The 19,639-nt window shown below is 37.1% G+C and overlaps 3 protein-coding genes, 1 long non-coding RNA gene and 1 pseudogene across 4 annotated transcripts; 3 read left to right on the top strand and 2 right to left on the bottom strand.

The window, feature by feature from the left end:
* Positions 1–771: 771 nt before the first annotated feature.
* Positions 772–4,293, bottom strand: LOC148719508 (tachykinin-like peptides receptor 99D; annotated as a pseudogene).
* A 12-nt stretch (positions 4,294–4,305) lies between these two features.
* On the top strand, positions 4,306–15,023 carry LOC148719507 (uncharacterized). The gene is made up of 2 exons (XR_015993850.1): positions 4,306–6,263; positions 14,373–15,023. It is a non-coding gene; the product is annotated as an uncharacterized LOC148719507 (long non-coding RNA).
* Positions 6,303–10,071, top strand: LOC111342502 (protein downstream neighbor of Son). The gene is made up of 3 exons (XM_022949594.2): positions 6,303–7,285; positions 8,195–8,646; positions 9,516–10,071. The coding sequence occupies exons 1-3, from the start codon at positions 6,358–6,360 to the stop codon at positions 9,810–9,812; spliced, it is 1,677 nt and encodes a 558-aa protein (XP_022805329.2). The 5' UTR covers positions 6,303–6,357; the 3' UTR covers positions 9,813–10,071.
* On the bottom strand, positions 9,999–17,387 carry LOC111342501 (coiled-coil domain-containing protein 148). The gene is made up of 12 exons (XM_022949593.2): positions 17,247–17,387; positions 16,383–16,823; positions 15,692–16,013; positions 14,160–14,304; positions 13,811–14,017; positions 13,465–13,605; positions 12,877–12,995; positions 12,333–12,450; positions 11,979–12,029; positions 11,372–11,461; positions 11,066–11,205; positions 9,999–10,245 (listed from the first exon to the last, which is right to left on the bottom strand). The coding sequence occupies exons 1-12, from the start codon at positions 17,305–17,307 to the stop codon at positions 10,236–10,238; spliced, it is 1,845 nt and encodes a 614-aa protein (XP_022805328.2). The 5' UTR covers positions 17,308–17,387; the 3' UTR covers positions 9,999–10,235.
* A 71-nt stretch (positions 17,388–17,458) lies between these two features.
* Positions 17,459–19,626, top strand: LOC111342507 (INO80 complex subunit C). Its single transcript, XM_022949601.2, has 5 exons — positions 17,459–17,581; positions 17,643–17,759; positions 18,123–18,222; positions 18,719–18,786; positions 19,421–19,626. Exons 1-5 carry the CDS (start codon positions 17,468–17,470, stop codon positions 19,544–19,546), a joined length of 525 nt encoding a protein of 174 aa, XP_022805336.1. The 5' UTR covers positions 17,459–17,467; the 3' UTR covers positions 19,547–19,626.
* The last annotated feature ends 13 nt before the right edge of the window (positions 19,627–19,639 follow it).

Raw genomic sequence — 19,639 nt, 5'->3', positions numbered from 1 at the left:
GGGTAGACGCTTATCAAATAGCTATCTTAGTTTAAATCGATTCCTGAGCTCTTTATTATTCAATACGAGTCAAATTAGATTTAGTCTCCCACGCAGCCGTTTTTTCGGATGTCACGCAATGCTTCACCAGAAAGTTCTTTTTGGGGGAGCGTTGCGTGACATCCGAAAAAACGGCTGCGAGGGAGACTACATGAAGAGAGGCGAGTTTCTCTCCTCTAGATTGCCTTTTATTTTATTTATTTATTACTTTTTCAGTTTCAAATTTTCCGATTTCCAGCATAGAAAAGACTAACAGTGATCCGGCTAAACTCAAAACCAGCCTTCGTAGCTTCTTTATACCATTTGTTTTTCACATCAGAAAATTTTTTATTTGCATGCAAGTAGAGTTTACAATATTCACAATAGAACCGGAAATCCTGAAACCAGATCTAGAGTTCAAACAACGGTTGGACAAAGTTTCTCTCCGTATAAGATAAACTAATGAATAAATGATGATAGTTTCGAAAGAAACTGTTTGGGGCTGTGTCGGTGGGGGTAACGAAATAATTTGGATATATCAACAAAGTTGAAATGGTAGATTGGCCACCGTAACGATTACAAGAGCTGACGTTTCGCTCCGACGATTACAAAAGCTGACGTTTCGCTCCGACGATTACAAAAGCTGACGTTTCGCTCCGACGAAGGGCTAACGCTAGAAATGTCAGCTTTTGTAATCGTTATGGTGGCCAATTTACCATTTCAACTTTGTTGATATATCCAAATTATTAAGATAAACTATGTACAGGATGTAAGTAAATGTCTTAATTTAATATTATTCACGAATTTCGCGAAACAACTGAGGTTAATGAGTTTTAAAGATATCCCAGTTTATTTCAATAACATTTGAAAGTTATTTTGCATGTACAGCTGATTAAAGATAAACGAAAAAGAGGGAAAACGTTGAACTCCGCTTCCACTGACTTTTATCGAAAGCTAGGCTCGAAATTCTCGGGCGCAATAAAACAAGACTCCCCTTAAAGCAGCTCAGGACATTACTTAGAACTTGACGCTAACGCTTGGATAAAATAAAATAAACGGAAAGGAATTTTTAGAGCAGTTTGACGAGGTCAGAAATTATAAAGGCAGAGCTTATTTTCACTAAACAGTGAGTCATGCAGTTGATAGCTGTTTCACGCCGCACCAACTACATCGTAAGTTTGTTTATTTTTAGGGAGAAAGAACCAATCGGTATAGCAAGCCAAATCAATCTTTGGATAAGTTTGAACAAAATGCAAAAGGCTGGGGTGAAAACGATACCTAAGCAACCTCATCCGCAGAACAACAACTGAGGAAATTCTTAAGACCTTGACGATAATTACCACTGAAAATAAAACAGATACAAGGGTTTACAGGACAGTATGAGTGAGCAAGAAAAATGGCGATAGCTATAGAGTTTTGGAAACTGCAAGATGATATCACGGCGCTATCTGATGAAAAGGGAAAGGAGATTGAGACCGTGATACTGTATGGCAGCCAGCATACTGCAAAAACTAACACGACGACAACGGACATCTTCAGAACAATTTTCTCTCTCTTCAAACGCGGATTTCTTGCGTTTGCTGATTGCTCGCCTGGAATCTTGTGGGATTCAATTGTTAAGGTGATGGCGACGTAAAGTATGGTGATCGAAACCAAAGGGACATAGAAGACAACAATGACCGTTCCCAAAATGTAGCCTTCTAGCGATGAGGACTCTCCAAATACGTCATCCCACTGCCACTGACAAAACCCCTCTGGATACTTGAAAACTCCGATGGCAATCAAGTATGGGCAATGGAATGTCATGGCGACGATCCAAATGACGATAGTGAGGAACTTGCACTACTTTGAACTGATCAGTGGGGAGCGGAGGGGAAATACCACTGCTACAAATCGATCGACTGCTATCAGAACCAGACTCTGAACTGACACAGCCGTGGAGACATGTCCAGCGAAAGCACTCAGCTTACACAATGCTAGCGATCCTTCGCAGGTCTGATTTTCACTATTGCTCAAATAGTACTGCGAAGGATCGTGCACATATACGTTTCATAACCGCAGTTCATACATATGTTTCATGTGTTTGTTGTTGTTTGATTTATCATCTACGGGTTTATGTCGAATTAATTTGATGGCCTGCTCTCAGTTGGCTTGTTAGCTCAATTGGTAGAGCGCTGCACTAGTATCGCAGAGGTCAGTGGTTCGAATCCCGTACAGGCCTGAAATGTTTTTCAGGTCTGATTTTCACTATTGCTCAAATAGTGCTTTACTGCGAAGGATCGTGCACATATACGTTTCATAACCGCAGTTCATACATATGTTTCATATGTTTGTTGTTGTTAGTAGTATTAAGTTATGGAATAGTCTTCCAAATGAGCTTAAGAAACAACGTAGCATCTCCTCTATTAGGAATGATTTGATGAATTATTTTATAAATTCTTATAGAGACATTGATTCTTTTAAAGCTGTATTATAATCTAGTTTTATTGTATTTATAATCTTTGAATAGTTACATTGTTGGACTAGTTAGTTCTATTTTTATTCTCTATGGCTTAGAATGTATTACTTACTCACTTTAGTTTTGAGGGCCACTGGTTTATCAGCGTAAGCTGTTATGTGTATACCCTCTTTAAATAAAGTCGATTATTATTATTATTATCATACTACTGACCTTATCAAGCTTCCCACTCAGTTTTAAAAGTTAAAAAAATTGACGTATTTTCCAACGCAGAATTGAAGTAGTAATCAATAAGGCGCCGCAAAATTAACACACGGAAACAAATTTTACAAGGTCCTGTACACCGACGATATTTTCATCGAAAATCCCTTATCAGTTGAATGCTAAAGAAAGTTAGTATCCATTTCCCAAAATTTGTGTGTTTGTGTTTGTTCGGGAGACGACTTGGATATTTTCAGAAAATCTTTTGAATTTTTAGGAAACTGTGTCAAAAAGGGCCCATTTTGTTGTCGCAGTTCTTTTTTTTCGTGACTGAGAGAACATGTTCCAAAATGAACAGAATTACACAGCTGCTGAAGTCAATGGAACACTGAAATTCAGATAAAGGTTCCGCTGTGCCTGAGGGGGAAGGACAAATGGTTGACTTGCACACGATCACATCTTGTCCTCCTCCAGTATTCCTTATTAGTTAAGGGTTTGTAAACGATCATCTGTTCCCTTAGATTCATGTGACCACGTGCAATTTGTTAAATTATTGACTGAGTAGGAAGCTTTAAAAGGAAAGGGCCGTCAATCATGTACACGTTGTGATCACGTGCAATATAAGTTCTTCTGGTGATGAAGGAAAGCAAACCATTCAGTCAAACGACAAAATTATTTGCTGTTTTACCTTCAGTGCACTATAACGATCACTTTCTAGTCGCCACGGATGTCTACCAAAACACCTGCGTTTATTTTGAATATGTTTTCTTGCGATTTGCGGCTGTAAAGTTTCCGTTTAACGTTCATAAACAACAAAACAAAGAATTTACATGATCTTATCTTCTTGGCCTTCTTTAATACTCCTTGTTTCTTCAAATAGACTGTGCAGCGTATCGTGTTGTGTTAACCAAGTTGTATAATACAACTCCTATCAGTCACGTCAGTAAAAGACATATTTTACTTCTATCCGTTTCCATTCAAAAAGTAATGTCCTTTTTTGTTTTAGCCGATCTCTTTCTTTAAAGTTAGATATGAGCCCTCGAAAAGCAGAAAAAAACTGCTATCATTTAGCAATACGCGCTAATTCTTCTCGCTCGCTTTTCATTCACTAAACGGAAGCATTTTAAAACGTTTCCTAGAGAAGTAACACTTCATTACAACTCTTCTTTTCTTGTTGGTGTCATCTAAGTAGTTCTGGAAATGGAGAAGATCGTTTATATCATTTCCGCAAGTAAAGGGAATTAATTTTTCGCCTTGATTGCGTAAAAAGGCCGTAGAAATCTTCCAAATATATTTAGGAGATAATGAGTTACCAAATTATCTGCGGCCCATCGCCAAACGCACTCGGTTCTCACAGTTGTTGGGAGCAACGGCTTATAAGTTTTTTAATCGAGAAACCAAGAATAAAGAGAGAAGCGGTGAAATATGCAGATGTTTTTAGGCTCTGTCCCAGGTAAGAGAATCACACGGGTGTGTCCACGGGAGTCGGACACGCTTTGAGCCTACACTTCGTTTGCGGTCATACATACCTGGTTACAGGCCCCCTCGGTCGACCACTTTCTGCTTCTCGATGGTTTGTCACTCCTAGCAGAAGATCTCCACCAAATGGCTTCCATTATTTCGTTTGTGTCATAAGTACGCATTGAAATTTTGTTGACTTTCTGTAACATTTATTATCAATGCACTGTTCGTTAGACTTCAGGATGAGAGGTGATTTCTATCGATCCTTTGGTTTTCTTTCTCAAAATTTTCATTCTCCATAGAAAGGAATAACTGTGACAACAAATAAGATCAGAAATGTGTTAATTTACGGCGTACTTTTCTAGGTTGGAGAATAGGCAGCTTTGGGTATTCCGCTGTACAGTATTACAAGTAGTGTGCCATCAAGTTTTGAAAAATGAAGGCAAATTGAGATGACATTCATTGTCAATTAACTATACTAATTATGCTAATTATGTTAGTTATGCATTATGAGTATTCAAAACATTGTTGCATAATACGCCCTTATTAAGCTCAGGGAAAACAACACATTATCACACATTGCTGTACATGCTAAAATGATATGTTACAATATCTATTCTGCGTCTTTTATTTGCGCAATGGAACATATTTTTCCGAGCCCTAGAACGTGGTATATACACGCAGGATGTTGGGAGAACACGAGGAAAACTTATAAATGACTCGCCGCCTTCGGCTCGTGATTTGTAAGCTTTCCCCGTGATCTCCCAACATCCTAAGTACTCTAAGTGTATTTATTACTTAATGGAGCCCGGAAAAAATGTGTTCTGTTGCGTTTGTGACATAACTAGCTACATGCATTCGGGCTCCATAACCTAAAACAGCATCCGCTCGGAAACTAAATTGACCAATAAGACGATGCGTACTATGTTTCTTATGTTGTAGTTCTCCATAATTGAAAGAGTTGAGGCTACAAACACATACAACCTGATATGTCAGTTTATCAAAATTGTTGACGATTTCATGAAGCTTTACTTCGAATACTTGAGCCTGATTTTTACTTACTGATTGTAACAAGTGAAATCCATGTTTTTCCAATCAAATGTACCGTTGAATACAATTTACAACCGCGGTCTACGTTTTCATTCAGTATCGTTAGAAAAGGACGACAAAAGTGTTATAAAAAGATTTTCCAGTAGACAGTACTTAGTCTGATGGAAGCTATCAGTCGATTCTTTTTTTATTCAATAAAAATTTTATTCTGGGCCTCTCTTTACTGTATAATACTACTAAGCAAGTTGACATATAAGCCTTCAATCAACACAAAAAGAAGCTCATAAGATTCTTGAGATCTTGGCAATAATTTCAACTGAAGATAAAACAGGTGAAAGGGTTTAAAACACTGTTTAAAAGGGACAGAAAATGGCCGAAAGCCCGAATTAAAGAAAGTTACAGGACTGTGTCACGGTCATATTCGATGAAAAAATACGAAAGAAACAAAAATATGGTAAGATGCAGCTAGCATACTGCGAACACTAACACGATGGCAACGGACATCATCAGCACATTTGTCTCTCTTTAAGTATTGTTTTCTTGTATAGGCTGATTGCCTGCCTAGAGTCTTCTGGGATTTGATTTTAATAGCAACGATGACATAAAGTATGGCGATTAATACAAAAGGGAGATAAAGCATAAGAACGGTTTTTGCCATAAAATACATTTTTTTTTTAGAAAACTACATTCCAAATGCGTCCTTCCAGTCCCTTTTACACCGAAGTGCTCCTTGATACTCAACACGTGTAGAAGTATTTAGGTTTGGCAATTCAAATAGATGGAACGGCGGAAAATGACCCTAAATACGAAAAGACGGAACGGTGGTAAGACCCCAAATCCTAATAGACTGAACGACGGAAAATGACCCCAAATCCTAAAAGACAGCAATGGGAAATTTAGAAGAACTCCACAAGGATCCGGAGAAAAACTTTTTACTTGGAGACATTTGTCTTGATAGTTTGTTTCCAATTCAGAATACAGCCTGTATTGTGACGGCGGCCACTGAAAAAGATCTTGGTTGGAATGCAATGTTTGGAAGAGATTTTAAAAGAGAGAAGGCTTTGGTACTAGTAAGGTAAATATCACGTGATGATTTGGCGCGGAATTTATAAAAACCACCGTGCTTCGTCGGAAGCAATTTTGTAAGGAAATAATTGTCGCTCTTTAACATGGAAGAAAATCACGCAGCTGAACCTATTCAGCTCGAGAAACCTTCCGGAGTTATAAAATTAAAGATAAAAAAGAAGAAATTGACACAAAACCCCTCAAAACGGACTTCAAACGCTTTAAAACCTATTAATGGACGAATTCAAGATGGCCGCTCCCAGGGGTTAAAGTCGTTAAAGAGAGCGAATCCGTTTAGGTGTTCTCCGAGGAAAAAGGCAAACCTCACCTCAGACGAGAAAACGTCAGAATGCAGGTTGTTTAGTGCCCTCGATGGACTGGACGAGGATCAGGAAAATAGATCCACAAACACTGTTCGTGAAACATGGAACAAATCTCAACATCAAAATACATCTGACAAAAGACGGGAGACTAACGTTGCCGATTCTCAACCAGCTGAAGCTGAAGAGACGATCACTAAGAACGATGGCTCAGAAATGTTTCCTTTAGACTGGAGCTTAAAAACTAAAGTAAGATTTACGTCTTCGAAGACGTTTAATTGGTGTGGAACACTGAAAACATTTGACGAAGGTGCTGGTATGTCAAATTTTGTTCGTTGCCAAACAAAAGAAATCGACTCCAATGGAAACGGTAATTCTTATCCTGAATCATTTTGTTCCTTTACCAAAGTTTGGATGCACCCTTCTCTGCCGTGGCTCGAACTTTTTCCACGCAAATCAACCGATGGTAAAACGAGTTCGAAAAGACAATTTCAAATCACAGAGGAAATGGCATCTTCTCTTCACCATGACTGGGTGTCCGGTTTTCGCTCTGTTTTTAACTTGGTACGCGTCGGTTTTTGTCCTTATTTTTATCTAGTTGCAAATCAGACCAATATGCTTTTTCAGGCAGCTGGAATAAACAGGGATGATGCAGTTCAAGTCCTTATAACACCCACCACGAAAGGTTTTCGGGATGCATTGAGGAGTGAAGGTAAGACTACATCACTGAACAGATTTAGTCCGATGAGCGCGCTAATCATTGCAGAAATATTTAATTGAAAACCTTTATCAGATGCTTATAACCTTGTATGGTTACAAACTTAGGCTTATAACCTTGTGCCTTTGCATATGGGTAACTAGGGTAATTTTTGTTTAAGCTGTGATTGGATGAAAACTGCTACTAGCAGTACAATTATGTAATGTAATTTGAACCCCTGAATAAATATGCTTACATGTACCTACCACCACAGACAAGGTTGCAACTGGTTTTGAATAAAACAACTGAGCTGCTGTGTGCACTTGCATCGGTCAATAGGTTTATTTAGATCGACAAGAATTTATGATGTGACACTTAAGAATTTATTGTGTTACTGATAAGTTTATGTTTTATAAAGCAATTGAACACTTTTCTTGTTCACATAACCACCGAAACTCCAAGGGGTTGGGAAAACTGATGTTATGCACTCTACTGCTTTAAATTGTTTATAAGATGCATAAAATGTGATCTCCCACTTAAAATGCCCAGTCACTAAATCAGTAATTTTTCCCTGCAAATACTATTTTAGAGAAGGATTTTTTTCTCTTAGTACTAGGATAAGGAATGTTAACACTGCTGATCCCAGCAGTATGTGTGTCCTTCATGAACTTCGTACTGGTCCTTGCTCACCATAGTCTCTTGGGCTCAGTGGTAGAAAATTGGAGTGCTGAATCCGAAGGTCTGAGGTTTGATTCCTCATGGGCACTTAGAATTTTTCTTTTTCCCATGCATGTGACAAGACAAAGAAAATCTTTCTCTTTTTCTTTACCAAGTTCAAAACTTACCATCTTATTCTATTTAAAAATATATATTTTTCTCCTAAATTTAATTTTCTCTCAACAATCTTATATTTTCCGATCCCAGGAATTAACTTTACCATGCCACATTTGGAGGTTAAAGAAAAGAAAAAGTTTGGGTCTGATTCTCAGAATGAAGACTCTGACGAAGAGGAAGGAGTTGAGTCTGGGGATGATTCTGATGACGAGAGTAGCAACAAGTGTGAGTGGCTAGAAAGCATGGGACTTGATAAGGAACAGTTTCCACTCTTAAAACCTAAAGTTGTTACACCACATCAGAGGAACAGCCTAAGAACTTTAGATCAACATCCAACTTCTACTGTGTTAGTGAAAGGAAGTGATACTCTTGCATTGTTTAACTTCCTACTCAACTGTAAGAGTTTGACAGCCAACACTGGACCACAAGCTCAGGTGCCGCCAACATTGCTGGCCCCTGTTGCGTTTGAGGGAGCCACTCTAAAGGGTCTGAAGGTAAACCAGGGGACTATGAAGCATCAACAAGCTAAGGCTATGACACAGGTATAGGATCCAGCAAACTGCTTTTAAGTAGAAATAGCAAAGTGCAACCAGCAAACTTTAATTTCAGATTTGAAAGCTTTACAAGAAAATTTAGTACCATTCCTTTTGTCTACAATGTTATGATTCAATCCCCCTAAAAAGGACAGAGAGAATTATCCGAAAAGGCTTTTGAATAAAGAAACAAAGAAACCCAGATTAAAATTTAACCTTGTGGTGGTGCTCTTTGGACTTATAACAACCTGGCCCTGGGTAGAAAGAAGCATTGTGAGAGTGAGGTGTACTGCTCAAGTACACATGCTACAACAAGTACTGTTGTTTATTTACAGACACTTCTAATAATTTGGTTGCTTAGTTTATTGTGAATTCTCATTGGTTCTATAACCCTTTACATCAGTGTACATATTCTCCATACTGTTCTCTATATGTTTCTTAAGGTGTTAAACAAAGAGAATTTGTTTAACAATGAAGAGCTTCTTTAGTTGGTGATCATTTCCTTTATTCTCATGACCTTAATGTGTGATTCAGGAGTAATATTGTAAGGAGAAATTAGATACCAGGGGTTTCAAAATATTTTGAAGTAGGCAGCTGACTCTGGAAAAGTAGGCGGCTCTGATAATGCTGAGATTGTTTGTCACGAGCAGACTGTTATGACCAGAGTAGCCAGTGACATACAATCAAGTAGCTGACAGAACTCCGGCAGTTGCCGGCTTGTTTTAAAACCACTGAGATACTAGTCACTCTTAAGGGTTAAAGGACCTTGAAGGGTTAAGATATTTTCATTGCTGCAATAATGCCCACTATGGTTACTTTGGTTTTGGGTTTTTAAATCTTAAACAAAAAGTGCTCTAATTGTGATGGTCTCTTTCTAGTTATGTAGCCTGGAGATTTCTGGTCCAATTCTTCCTGGATGTCTGTATGAACTGTGTCATCTACTGAAGGAATCGCAAGGAGGAGACTTTAAAGCCACCTTCTTTGTACACCAACCATCAGTGGCCTTTAATGTTCCAAGCATGAACACTGAAGAAAACTACCTTGGGAGTGAGTGTCCTTTGCAACAAAGCATCTCGCATGGACAGTGGAGACATTATCAGGAGGCAGAAAAACTACAGGACATGTGTTTGAAAGACCTTAGTTGCAAAGAAAAACTCTTCTCGTGGACAACTTGAGTAAGACATTGTAGCCATTTTCATATTTTTCCACAACAACAACAACAGTCATTCAATTACATTGCAAATTTGAAGTGCAGCTGCATCTTAGATGAATTTACAAGACATCTACAGGGAGGCACAAGTGCATTTGGCTTGACAGGATTTTTAAGGGATCTGAATATTATAAATAAGATCCTTTTAACATAAAAGAGGAAACAATTTTGTAATTTTATTATTTTTATGAGTTCATACAGGCAATAAATAATTAGTACTGGTATCCATCCACTGACATGAATATCATGTTCTTTCAAGCGTACAGCTTGGCATAAAATGTTGTATTTTTGAAAAACTAAAGTAATAGGTACTTCTCTATGTCTACTAAAAATGCATAAATCACTATCCACTATATCTTCACAAAGCACTTCTGCTTATAAGCATACATCAGTCATTTCTGCAAAATAAACACTTATCTCAGTAAAGGTTAATTAAGTGTTCCAAGGACTCTTGATTGAATGTTTGCCATGCTTGTCAACAATCACATGCAGGGCTGTGGTCTAGCAGTGCCTGGTGGCCCTGGCACATTACTTTTGCTCTTGGGCGACTCAGGAATCTTAGTTTTTTCATAAAAAGTATATGCTGGGCACCCTGGATTTTACAGTTTCAGAGCAGTGGGCTCCCTTCAATTTTTCTTAGAGCACAGCCTTGAAAAGGCTACCAAAGATTCCTTGTCATTTGAATACTCCATGGGATTGTACTTCACTGTCTTTAATGTTGGCTGAGAGAATGCCAATACAACCAGAATTGTTTTATGGTTACAGAAAAACACCTAATTGTGTTTCCCCAAATGCACACTGCAAATTCTTGCTCAAATAATTTCCCCTCTGTCTTGAATGTACTTTTATCATGAAAACTTTTTTCCACAATGTCTTCTGATATGCTGCTTTTACCCAACGACTCAAATTGAAGTTAGCCCTAATGTGGACATTTCATAAAACAGGCCTCTAAAACTTTCAAGGACATTTTCTCAAATCTTCATGTGTATCATTGTCCATTTGAGTTGTAACATAAAAAATCTCATAAGTGTTGGAAAAAGCTTTGTTGTGGCCCGGCATGATGCTGGCTGAAAGAAGAAAAGGAGGAAGAAAAGGAGGAAGACAGAGAGGGGTGGTCAAAAGTATATAAAATTGGTTTTGGTGTAATTTGCAAAGCTCAAAACCTGGATGAAGAACCTCCCACTCTGTTGTAAATTATTTCTAAAAACTGAAGCATACTTGAACACAGTTGAATGCTGGTCCTTTCTTGGCTCCTGGGGGGGTTTGATAGAGGCCATGATCCGTCTTGCATAGTCAGTGTGATGGATGCCCGCTTCTCTAAGTGCGTTTTCAACCTTCAATCTTCTGTCTGCAGCCACCTAAAAACAGCAACAAAGTTTCATGATTTTAATTGTGACTGGTAATGGAACTTTCCATCTGGGATGGTTCTTTCAGGGTAAAGTATCTTAATAAGAGTTTGTTTCTCACTGTCTTAATTTTGCACATGAAGATGAAAATGATACAGTCATATCAAGTGTATTTGACCTGTTTTTCATCATAGCCATGGACAGCAAAGAGAGGTTGCTGAAGGTCAAGTTCTTCCTCGTACATACTGGCCATGCGTGCTTGAGATGCCTAATAGTTAGAAGAAACAAACATTGGTTCTAAGTACTGGATATTTTATTTTGTTCAAGTGACCCATGAAGATGTTTGGGTCTGGAAACAAAAGTTATGTAGTGTCTAGCTTTGATTCATGTGAACACTGAGGCAGTTCAGGTGTTGCCCCTAAGTGTTCAACTGATGACAAGAAATTAACTAGTTACAAGCTTCACATAAAGTGGTGTAATAGGTATATTAATGGTTGCTTCAAATTCACAGGCTTTATTCTGCTAAATCTTGCTACCAGAAGAAACAGAGGACATGATTGATGAATGCAATTGATGGAGTTACAAACTGATAGCCCACTGCCAAAAACTAACAACCCAAAGCACACAAAAGTTTTGCAGTGTTACATAATCTTGCATTCACGCTTGCTACACTCACATGAACACCTTACATAGGACTCAGAATTGTTCTTTGTGACAAATTATCCACGTTTTCTTTTATTTCCAACATGATTCACTCCTCTAGTAACTTTTTTTTCACCGCTTACCTCTGTTTGTTTGTACAATCTCTCTGGATCATCTTCTACATGAACTTGCACCTGAAAGATAAAAGATAATGATGACTTTTTATAATAGAGGGGATAACTGTTACTAAGCGATAATGTGAGGCCACACATAAATGAAATTTGCCTGGCTCCAAACGTGCACTTTTGTAGAGAGGCAAGAAGTAAGGCTCTCCTCATATCTGAGGGGACAGAGGCTCCAGCCTTGTCTTAGACTAAATCTTTTTCAAGTTTCTCTTTTTACAATTTCTTCAATTTTATTTCACTTGTGAGGATCACTTTGTCATTTTCATTTTTAAGTTACTGATTAGAATGAAACAACAACACAACCACACATGCCTGTGCTCTAAGTTTGTCCAAACGTCGCTGCCTTTCGTTTTCTTGTTCAAGAGCCAACTCTCTGGCTTTTTGCTTTTCTTCTTCCTGCAGTTTTAACTGCTCCTTGCGGTACTGTACTCTGAAGAATATTTGGTGCTCAGTCAATAATGAGAATTTTCATTCTGCAATTCTCCCGTTCCTTGTCTATCGGCTAAATTAGACACTAAGTAATTGTAGCAAAGAGGTGATGTGAATCATCAAATTAAAAAAAAAGACAAACTTTCACTAGCCTATGCCTGAAATAATTACATGACATGAAGAATTTGTAATAGTGAGAAAGCTTTTGGAGGTGAAGATCTCAACATAAGTTGTACATACAAAGACAAATAGCTTCTAACTAAAGCTAATTGGGCGCATACACTAAGCTATGTAAGTGAGCTTTTGCAGACCAAACTTTTGTCAAGGATTGTAACTGCTAACCAGCTAATTCACATGTATCAAACGCTGGAGTTAAAATGATTTAAATCATTATATTTTCTAAAACATTCAAAGATACACACTGCACCTTTCTCTATCCCACAAAGCTTGTTCTGCCATTTTTTCTTGAAGCTCTGACAGTCTTTTTCTCTCCTCTTGGGCTGAAAGCTCTCTTTCCCTCTGTTTCAAGTCTTTAAATTCCTGGATCTGTAAGAAAGGTTTTACTGCATCACACATGAAATTTTCACCCAAAATAATTCTGAGATGACTACACGTACAACTTGAATTACTTCACTACCAACTTTAGGAAGTGATTATGGGCTACTGTCAAATATGCATTGGACTGAGTCATGATTTTAGCTGGAATTGAGCAGTGATTTATTTGCATTTTTTGCAAGAGAAGGATGTTGATAAAAAGCAAACACTACTGAGTTACTGTTATTATCTACACAGTCTTTTCTGCCAGATTTATAATACCTGGAAAAGCCTAAAAAAACCTGCCTGAGTAGGCAGTGGAATCCAAGCATGACTGTCCATGTGGGATTGCATACAGGGAAGTGATAAAAGAAGTTATAATTATAATTTCTTAATTAAGCATTAATCCATTATAATAAAAATTAAAATATAAATATAATATATAATATAAATTATAATAAAACTCCAAATCCACTCATACCTGTCTATGTTTTTTATCTCTGCACTTTCTTTCCCTCTCTTCTGCAGCTCTCAGCTGTTCTTCTTCTTCCTCTTGCTGTTTTGCAGCAATAACTGCTTGCAACTTTAGTGCTTCAAGCTTCTGCTCACGGAATGCAAGTACCTGAAAGAAGTTCAACACAGATTTTGAAATGGTTGGAAATAAAAGCAGAATCTTACCTATGAACTGGGTCTCTCTTTCCTTTTTTACATGCATCATTCACCACTTCACTATGATCACCTTGCCACATTGTTCTGAAGTCTTGTCCCTGTGTTTCCTACCAATACTAAATTCAAATGAAATTTCCAAAGAACTGCTGAGGACCAACCTTCTTATAGAGCTCTTGGCAGATGTGTTCCTGTTTTTTCCTTGTTTTGGCTTTCTCTGCAGCTTCCTCATAAGCTGCCCATGCATCGATAAATGTTACCTTGACCTTGATAAGTAAGTCTTGTCTATCATGGGCCCAGGCACGAAGTGTGCTGGAAAACTGCTCTTGGTAAAATTTGTGTGCAAGAAGCCATTCTTCGTGCTCAACCTAAAATATATATAACATAGCTTTAAAATTTACCCATTTCATCATTGTGACTGTCAGTGAGTATCACAACATGACTTGCATCTATTCTCCATACCAAAATCTTATGGACATGTTATTGTTTATTATTAAAGGAAATTAATACCAGCTGTGAGCGGGTCTTATGTGAGATTTCTCTTAGCATCCTGTCAATATAAAGCATCCTTCTGTTTGGCATCTCAGGAGGATACTGGTCCATTAGATGAACAAAGTGTAAATGATCATGCTTTGACCAACCTCCACTGCTGGATCTGAAAAAGTAATTTAAGTTACACTTTAAATATTAATGCCACTTTTAATTTATATCTTTTCTTTTTAGTAACTAGACATGTTCCAGCAGTACCTTTCTCTACCCTGGAGTATTTTAAATGTTATCAGTGACCATGGAGTGTGGGGAACACTAATGAGTGACCAAATAAGAACTTAGCATTCCACCCAGCAGAGGAAATGTACTACTCATAGTCTATAAAAATCAAAGAGTGCTGAGAATTTGTGAGACAATCTTGACTAGCTCTTACGTGCCAACTTCACAGTTTTGAATGGAAAATTTATGTTTACTGATGTTCCAATAACCTGAGAAGAAGTAATCTCCATGGCTGTTACTGGTAAGCTCTCGAATTTCAAGGTAAGAATTCTTGATGGGTCAATGCATTGTGTTTTTTTGAGAAACACAAGATTTCATCAGTAAGATCTCATTATTAAGATTTCATTATTAAGATCTTATTAGCAATCCTCCTTACTGTCTGCAAAACAAATCTTATCTGTAAGTTTGGAGAATTTGGTATTGGGTCAACTGATAATCTCCTGATTTTATTTTTCCTTTATTCTCAGTACTTTTTTGTTTGATATTGCATTGATATTGTATTGATATGATAAGGAGAAATTTTGTCTTGGTCACTCATGGAAGTTAAAGGGTTAAATAAAAAAAAAAAGGATGGTCCAAGGGTGAGGTGACAGTTGTGGCAAAAATAATATTATTTTAGTAAATAAACCCCTTCGGGTGGCTGGTATGTCGGCTGATAATGTCCACAGCTGAGAGATTGTCTGAAAAATGAATATTTGGCCAAGAAGCAAAGCTTCGAGGGAAAATATGAAATTTTGAGGACAATCTCTCACCCAAGGACATTATCAGCCGACATACCAGCAAGGCAGAACGGGGTTTATTTATTTTATATCCCTCCCATTAATTTTCACATCGCAATTAAACTGCGCGTAAACACAGTAAAAAAGCCAGTGGTGATCTGATGGCGAATGCGCGTGATTGACGCAAGCAAGCAAGCAAAAAAAAAATGAGTTTGATTTCCTTTCATGTAAATAGGAGAATGGAATTATTGTGTTGACTATGTTTCTTTTTCACGACAAAAATTGGAGGACAAATATCGAGATGGACAGGGGTTATTGCGTGATAACTGTCCTGTGATTTTGCACCACATGACGTAAAGTATGCAATAAAATTGCGCCAAAATTAATGGGTGGGTTATAATACATGTTAACCTGTCCAGTAAACATCAGTTAATATTTAAGAAATTCTGGAGCCAGAACTACAACCAAGAAGATCTCCTGACACAACTTTTTGTCCAAAAGTGATGTGGGAGGTGTATGAAACCTGCCTCAAACTCAAGAATTTACTGTACTTACTCTTTGACATATTGATATTTAAGATTTAGGTACTCTAACTGAGCTTCATATTTCTTATCCAGAAGAAGAAACTCTTCCAAAACAGTTTCCTTCAACTGTTCATCAGGGCACTCCAAATCAAATGCTTCAACAGGAATGCCTGTCTCTATAATACCAACATCAGACACCACTCCCAATCCTGTAATTTCATGTAATGATAAACTGTCCAGTTCCAGCTCAAGCTGTTCTTGTTCCATTTGAAGTTTTTCTAATACTGTGCACTGCTGAATTTTGACCGATTCCACAATTTTGAGCACATCTGCATGTTCTTTGTCAGCAACCCCTAATAAGATTATCAAAAGCAGTCTTAGAGATAAGGGTATCGACTGAGCAAGCTCAGCTTAACAGTTTCTTTATTGCCAACTGTTAGTAGGATCATTCTTCGTGTATGAAATCAGCCCAAGGTTTAGCCATTTTTAACCAATCTTCAAAGGCCAATCCTTGTATTTGCCAAATGAATTAATTCACAATCTTCCACTGAGTGCCTATTTTCAAGTTGACCTTGTAGAAAGAACAAAAGATATATAATAAACCTGAAAGATAAATGAAAGACTGAAACATAACAGGATGAAAATTGAAATGTGACCATGTCAAGGGAACTTGCGCTTTCTGAAAATTTGATTATGATAAGAAATTAAAGGTTTTGACTCACCCATCACAATTCTGTCTCTGTTCTCTCCAAGCCAGAATTGCAAGTCTTCTCTTAAATCCCATAATGGTTGAATGGTGCTTTTCTTAAACTCATTGCTGTCTTCACTGAGCACTTCCTCATAAATTTCTAGATCTTGAAAGAACTCCTTAATTGAACTGTAATCAAAAGGACTTCCAGGTCTTAGTGCATCAATTTCACTTTGTAGTTTCCGCTGTAAACTGTGAAGTCTTATTTTTTCTTTTGACCAACAGGCTTTGTGCTGCTGAAGAAGATTCTGTTCTTTTTTCTCTTTAGTAGCTCTGGTTATCCTTTCTACTTTTTGCAAAGTTCTATTTCCAGCAGCTTTTCTAAGCTGAGCAATAGCTTGAAGTTTGTCATAATCAGCTGGTCTATACTGATTACTGCCATGTCCTTCTATAAAGCGGTTTACAAGTGAACTATCTGCAAAATCAGTAACATTTACATAACTTCATATTTTTGTACTTAGAAAAAAAAATTATCTTATCTCAGAACTTCATGACTACTTGTTACTTTAACCAACATTTCAAAAGTAAAGATTCTTTGCATCTAAAGAACATCTATACCATTGCTAAAACATTGAATAACATTAAAAATTTACAATCGCCAAATAAGTAAGTATACAAATTATTTATTGGGGTTAATTAGCACATGCTAGTATAAAAAGGACTAATAAACCAGTGACTTTCTCTCAAAGAAATAAATCAGTTAAATAAAAATTAAAGCATACATTACAAAAGACCGGAAATATCCTAAAACTATAAAATCATGAAATCATTGTAAAAATACAGAAATAAATTTCCAAAATGAAATGATTTATTTCCAATTCTGGTATTTTGTCTCTACCTGCAGCCCCGATGGCAGTTCTGTGAAAGTTCACAAACTTCCTGAGATCCCTTCCACTCATTAATGCAAAACTTAGAGTATTACATGGTTAAATTGTTTGAAAAATTGTAATAGCGATAACCGTCTCCACTGACAACAACATATTCACCCAGGCGCCATTTTGAAAATTCACGATAACCTCGTTTTCACTTCATCAAAACACGATCTGTTGTCTCGTTTTCATGTTACACAAGATGGCGTCAAGCAGGCCTTCGAGTAGAAGTAAAAAACCGAAGCGTTCATCCAGCCCAGCTGCGGCTGTTGCACCTCCAAGCAAGCGAAAAAGACCTTTAACTGTAAGTTTATTTAGTGATAAAGCATTTAACTTCAGTTTTTTAATGTTTTCTTTTGTTTTAGCCCTGTGTAGCTGACGAGTTAGATTCAACATCAAGTAGTCCGTCTTCATACAGCGCTGTCAGCGAGGCCGGTACACAGCCAAACGGGCAGTTTGTATTCAAAGATTCTAATTTCGAGGTAACTTAGGTTAATGTATTACCAATATTTTCGTCCAAAGAATAAATGATAAATTTTGGTTGCTGTATTGATTTATTCTTCTCAAAGACCTATATGATCAATCAATCAATCAATCAATCAACTTCATTTAACGAAGGTAACACGGGACAGTGCTTCAACTGAGTAACTAGTGGCCCTCATTAATTTAATAATATTAAATTGATGGGAAAGAGTACCATATAACCCCATACATTAATTATGCATTTCACTTCGTTGTCTTTCACGACAAAAGTTTAAAAACAAAGTCTACTAGTCTGAATGCATAATTAATGTATGGGGTTATATGCTACTCTATCCAATTAATGGTTTCTGTTTATACTTCAGCACTCCGGGGTCAATGCAGGAAAGAAAAAGATCTGGAAAAATTTAAAACAAATAATGACATTAGAAAGGGGACTGCCATGGAAACAAGATGATCCAACATGTAAGTAACACAGGTTATGATTATTATTTGTGGTTAAACTTTAAACTCTGGATATTGCATTTCTAGTGTTCTGATTGGTTCACTCAACTCCGGTTATCAACCCATATTCCAAGTCACCTTATGTAGAAAACTGTGGTGAAGCTAAAAAAGCTCCAAATATCCAAACATTCAGGAGTTAATGAAATTTGATATAAAACTTATTCCATTCACTCTTGTTGGACAGATCGGTTCTAACCAACCCGTTGCTATGACCCTTGTTGAATCCAAACATACATAAAATTATGATAAATATCTTAGTAAATGTTAGAGAATGTTATAATATTTTCTTCTTGGATTTATGGCCTTCACACTTGGGCTTTCTGAGCTGAAAACCTGCCATGTAAGTTACAGTGCATACCTCAAATTTAGTTCATAAGAGTAATAAGAGGTATTTCTTAAACTTTAGGGTGCATGTAGGGTTAAACTGGATAAAATTATAGACATCTTGTATCTCCAGACGGCAGCATAGATGCCCCACCTTCATTCAAACCTGCCAAAAAGTATGCTGACCTCTCTGGCTTGCCAGTAAGTGGTATTTGAATTATTCCCATTTGTAGGTATTAGGTAATCTTGATGTTTTAACAATTCCTTGTCATCATGCCTGAATAAGTCAGATAGAAGAGGTGATGGAGAGTAAAATTTTATGGTCTTGGGTGAAAGGAAGTAAAATAAAACTGTTGTGTGATCGCTATGTGAGGTATAGTGAGTTTTAGTTTTCAGATGAATTGTTTTACTTTGACGGTGTCTGATTGTATGTTCTATTTGGGTTTTGTGTCTTTGATGAAGCATAGTCTTTTACCTTGTGTTGTCATGATCATTTTTTATTTTTTTTTTGTACTGTTATTGTTTTGTGTTTTGCAAGAAAAAACCTTTGTAGAACTAGATAACTGAAAGTTTTGTAGGGATCTAGTTTCTTAACTCTCTCCCGAAGCACTAGCACATTTTAAAAGAGAAAAAAAGTTATTTCAATTTGTGGAGTTGTACACTGAGGGAATTACGGTAACACTTGAATCACATGCCGAATTTCTCTTAACTTTTGGGATGTTATTCATGGTACATTATAAGTAGGGATTGTAGATAATCAGAAAAGTCAAACCTGCGAAAATTTCAGGCTGCAAGGTATTGTCAAGTGTAATAAATTAAATTCTTGTGCTTTCAGGCTAAATACAAAGACCCCAGGACTGGGATACAATACAACAACTCCATGGAATTTGGTTCAATTCGTAGTTTGCCCATGGACATTGTCAGTGGGTATCTGACCTTGCGGAAAGCGGCACCAACATGAATTGAATTTATTGGGGATAGAATTATGGATGTAAATAGAATTATGTAAAATAGCTGAAATAAAAAAAAGAACACAAATTATTGCTGTGAAATA

This window comes from Stylophora pistillata, chromosome 12, assembly GCF_964205215.1.
Source record: "Stylophora pistillata chromosome 12, jaStyPist1.2, whole genome shotgun sequence".
Lineage (NCBI taxonomy): Eukaryota > Metazoa > Cnidaria > Anthozoa > Scleractinia > Pocilloporidae > Stylophora > Stylophora pistillata.
Note: the sequence above shows the minus strand (reverse complement) of the source record. Positions and strands in the feature narration are given on the sequence as shown.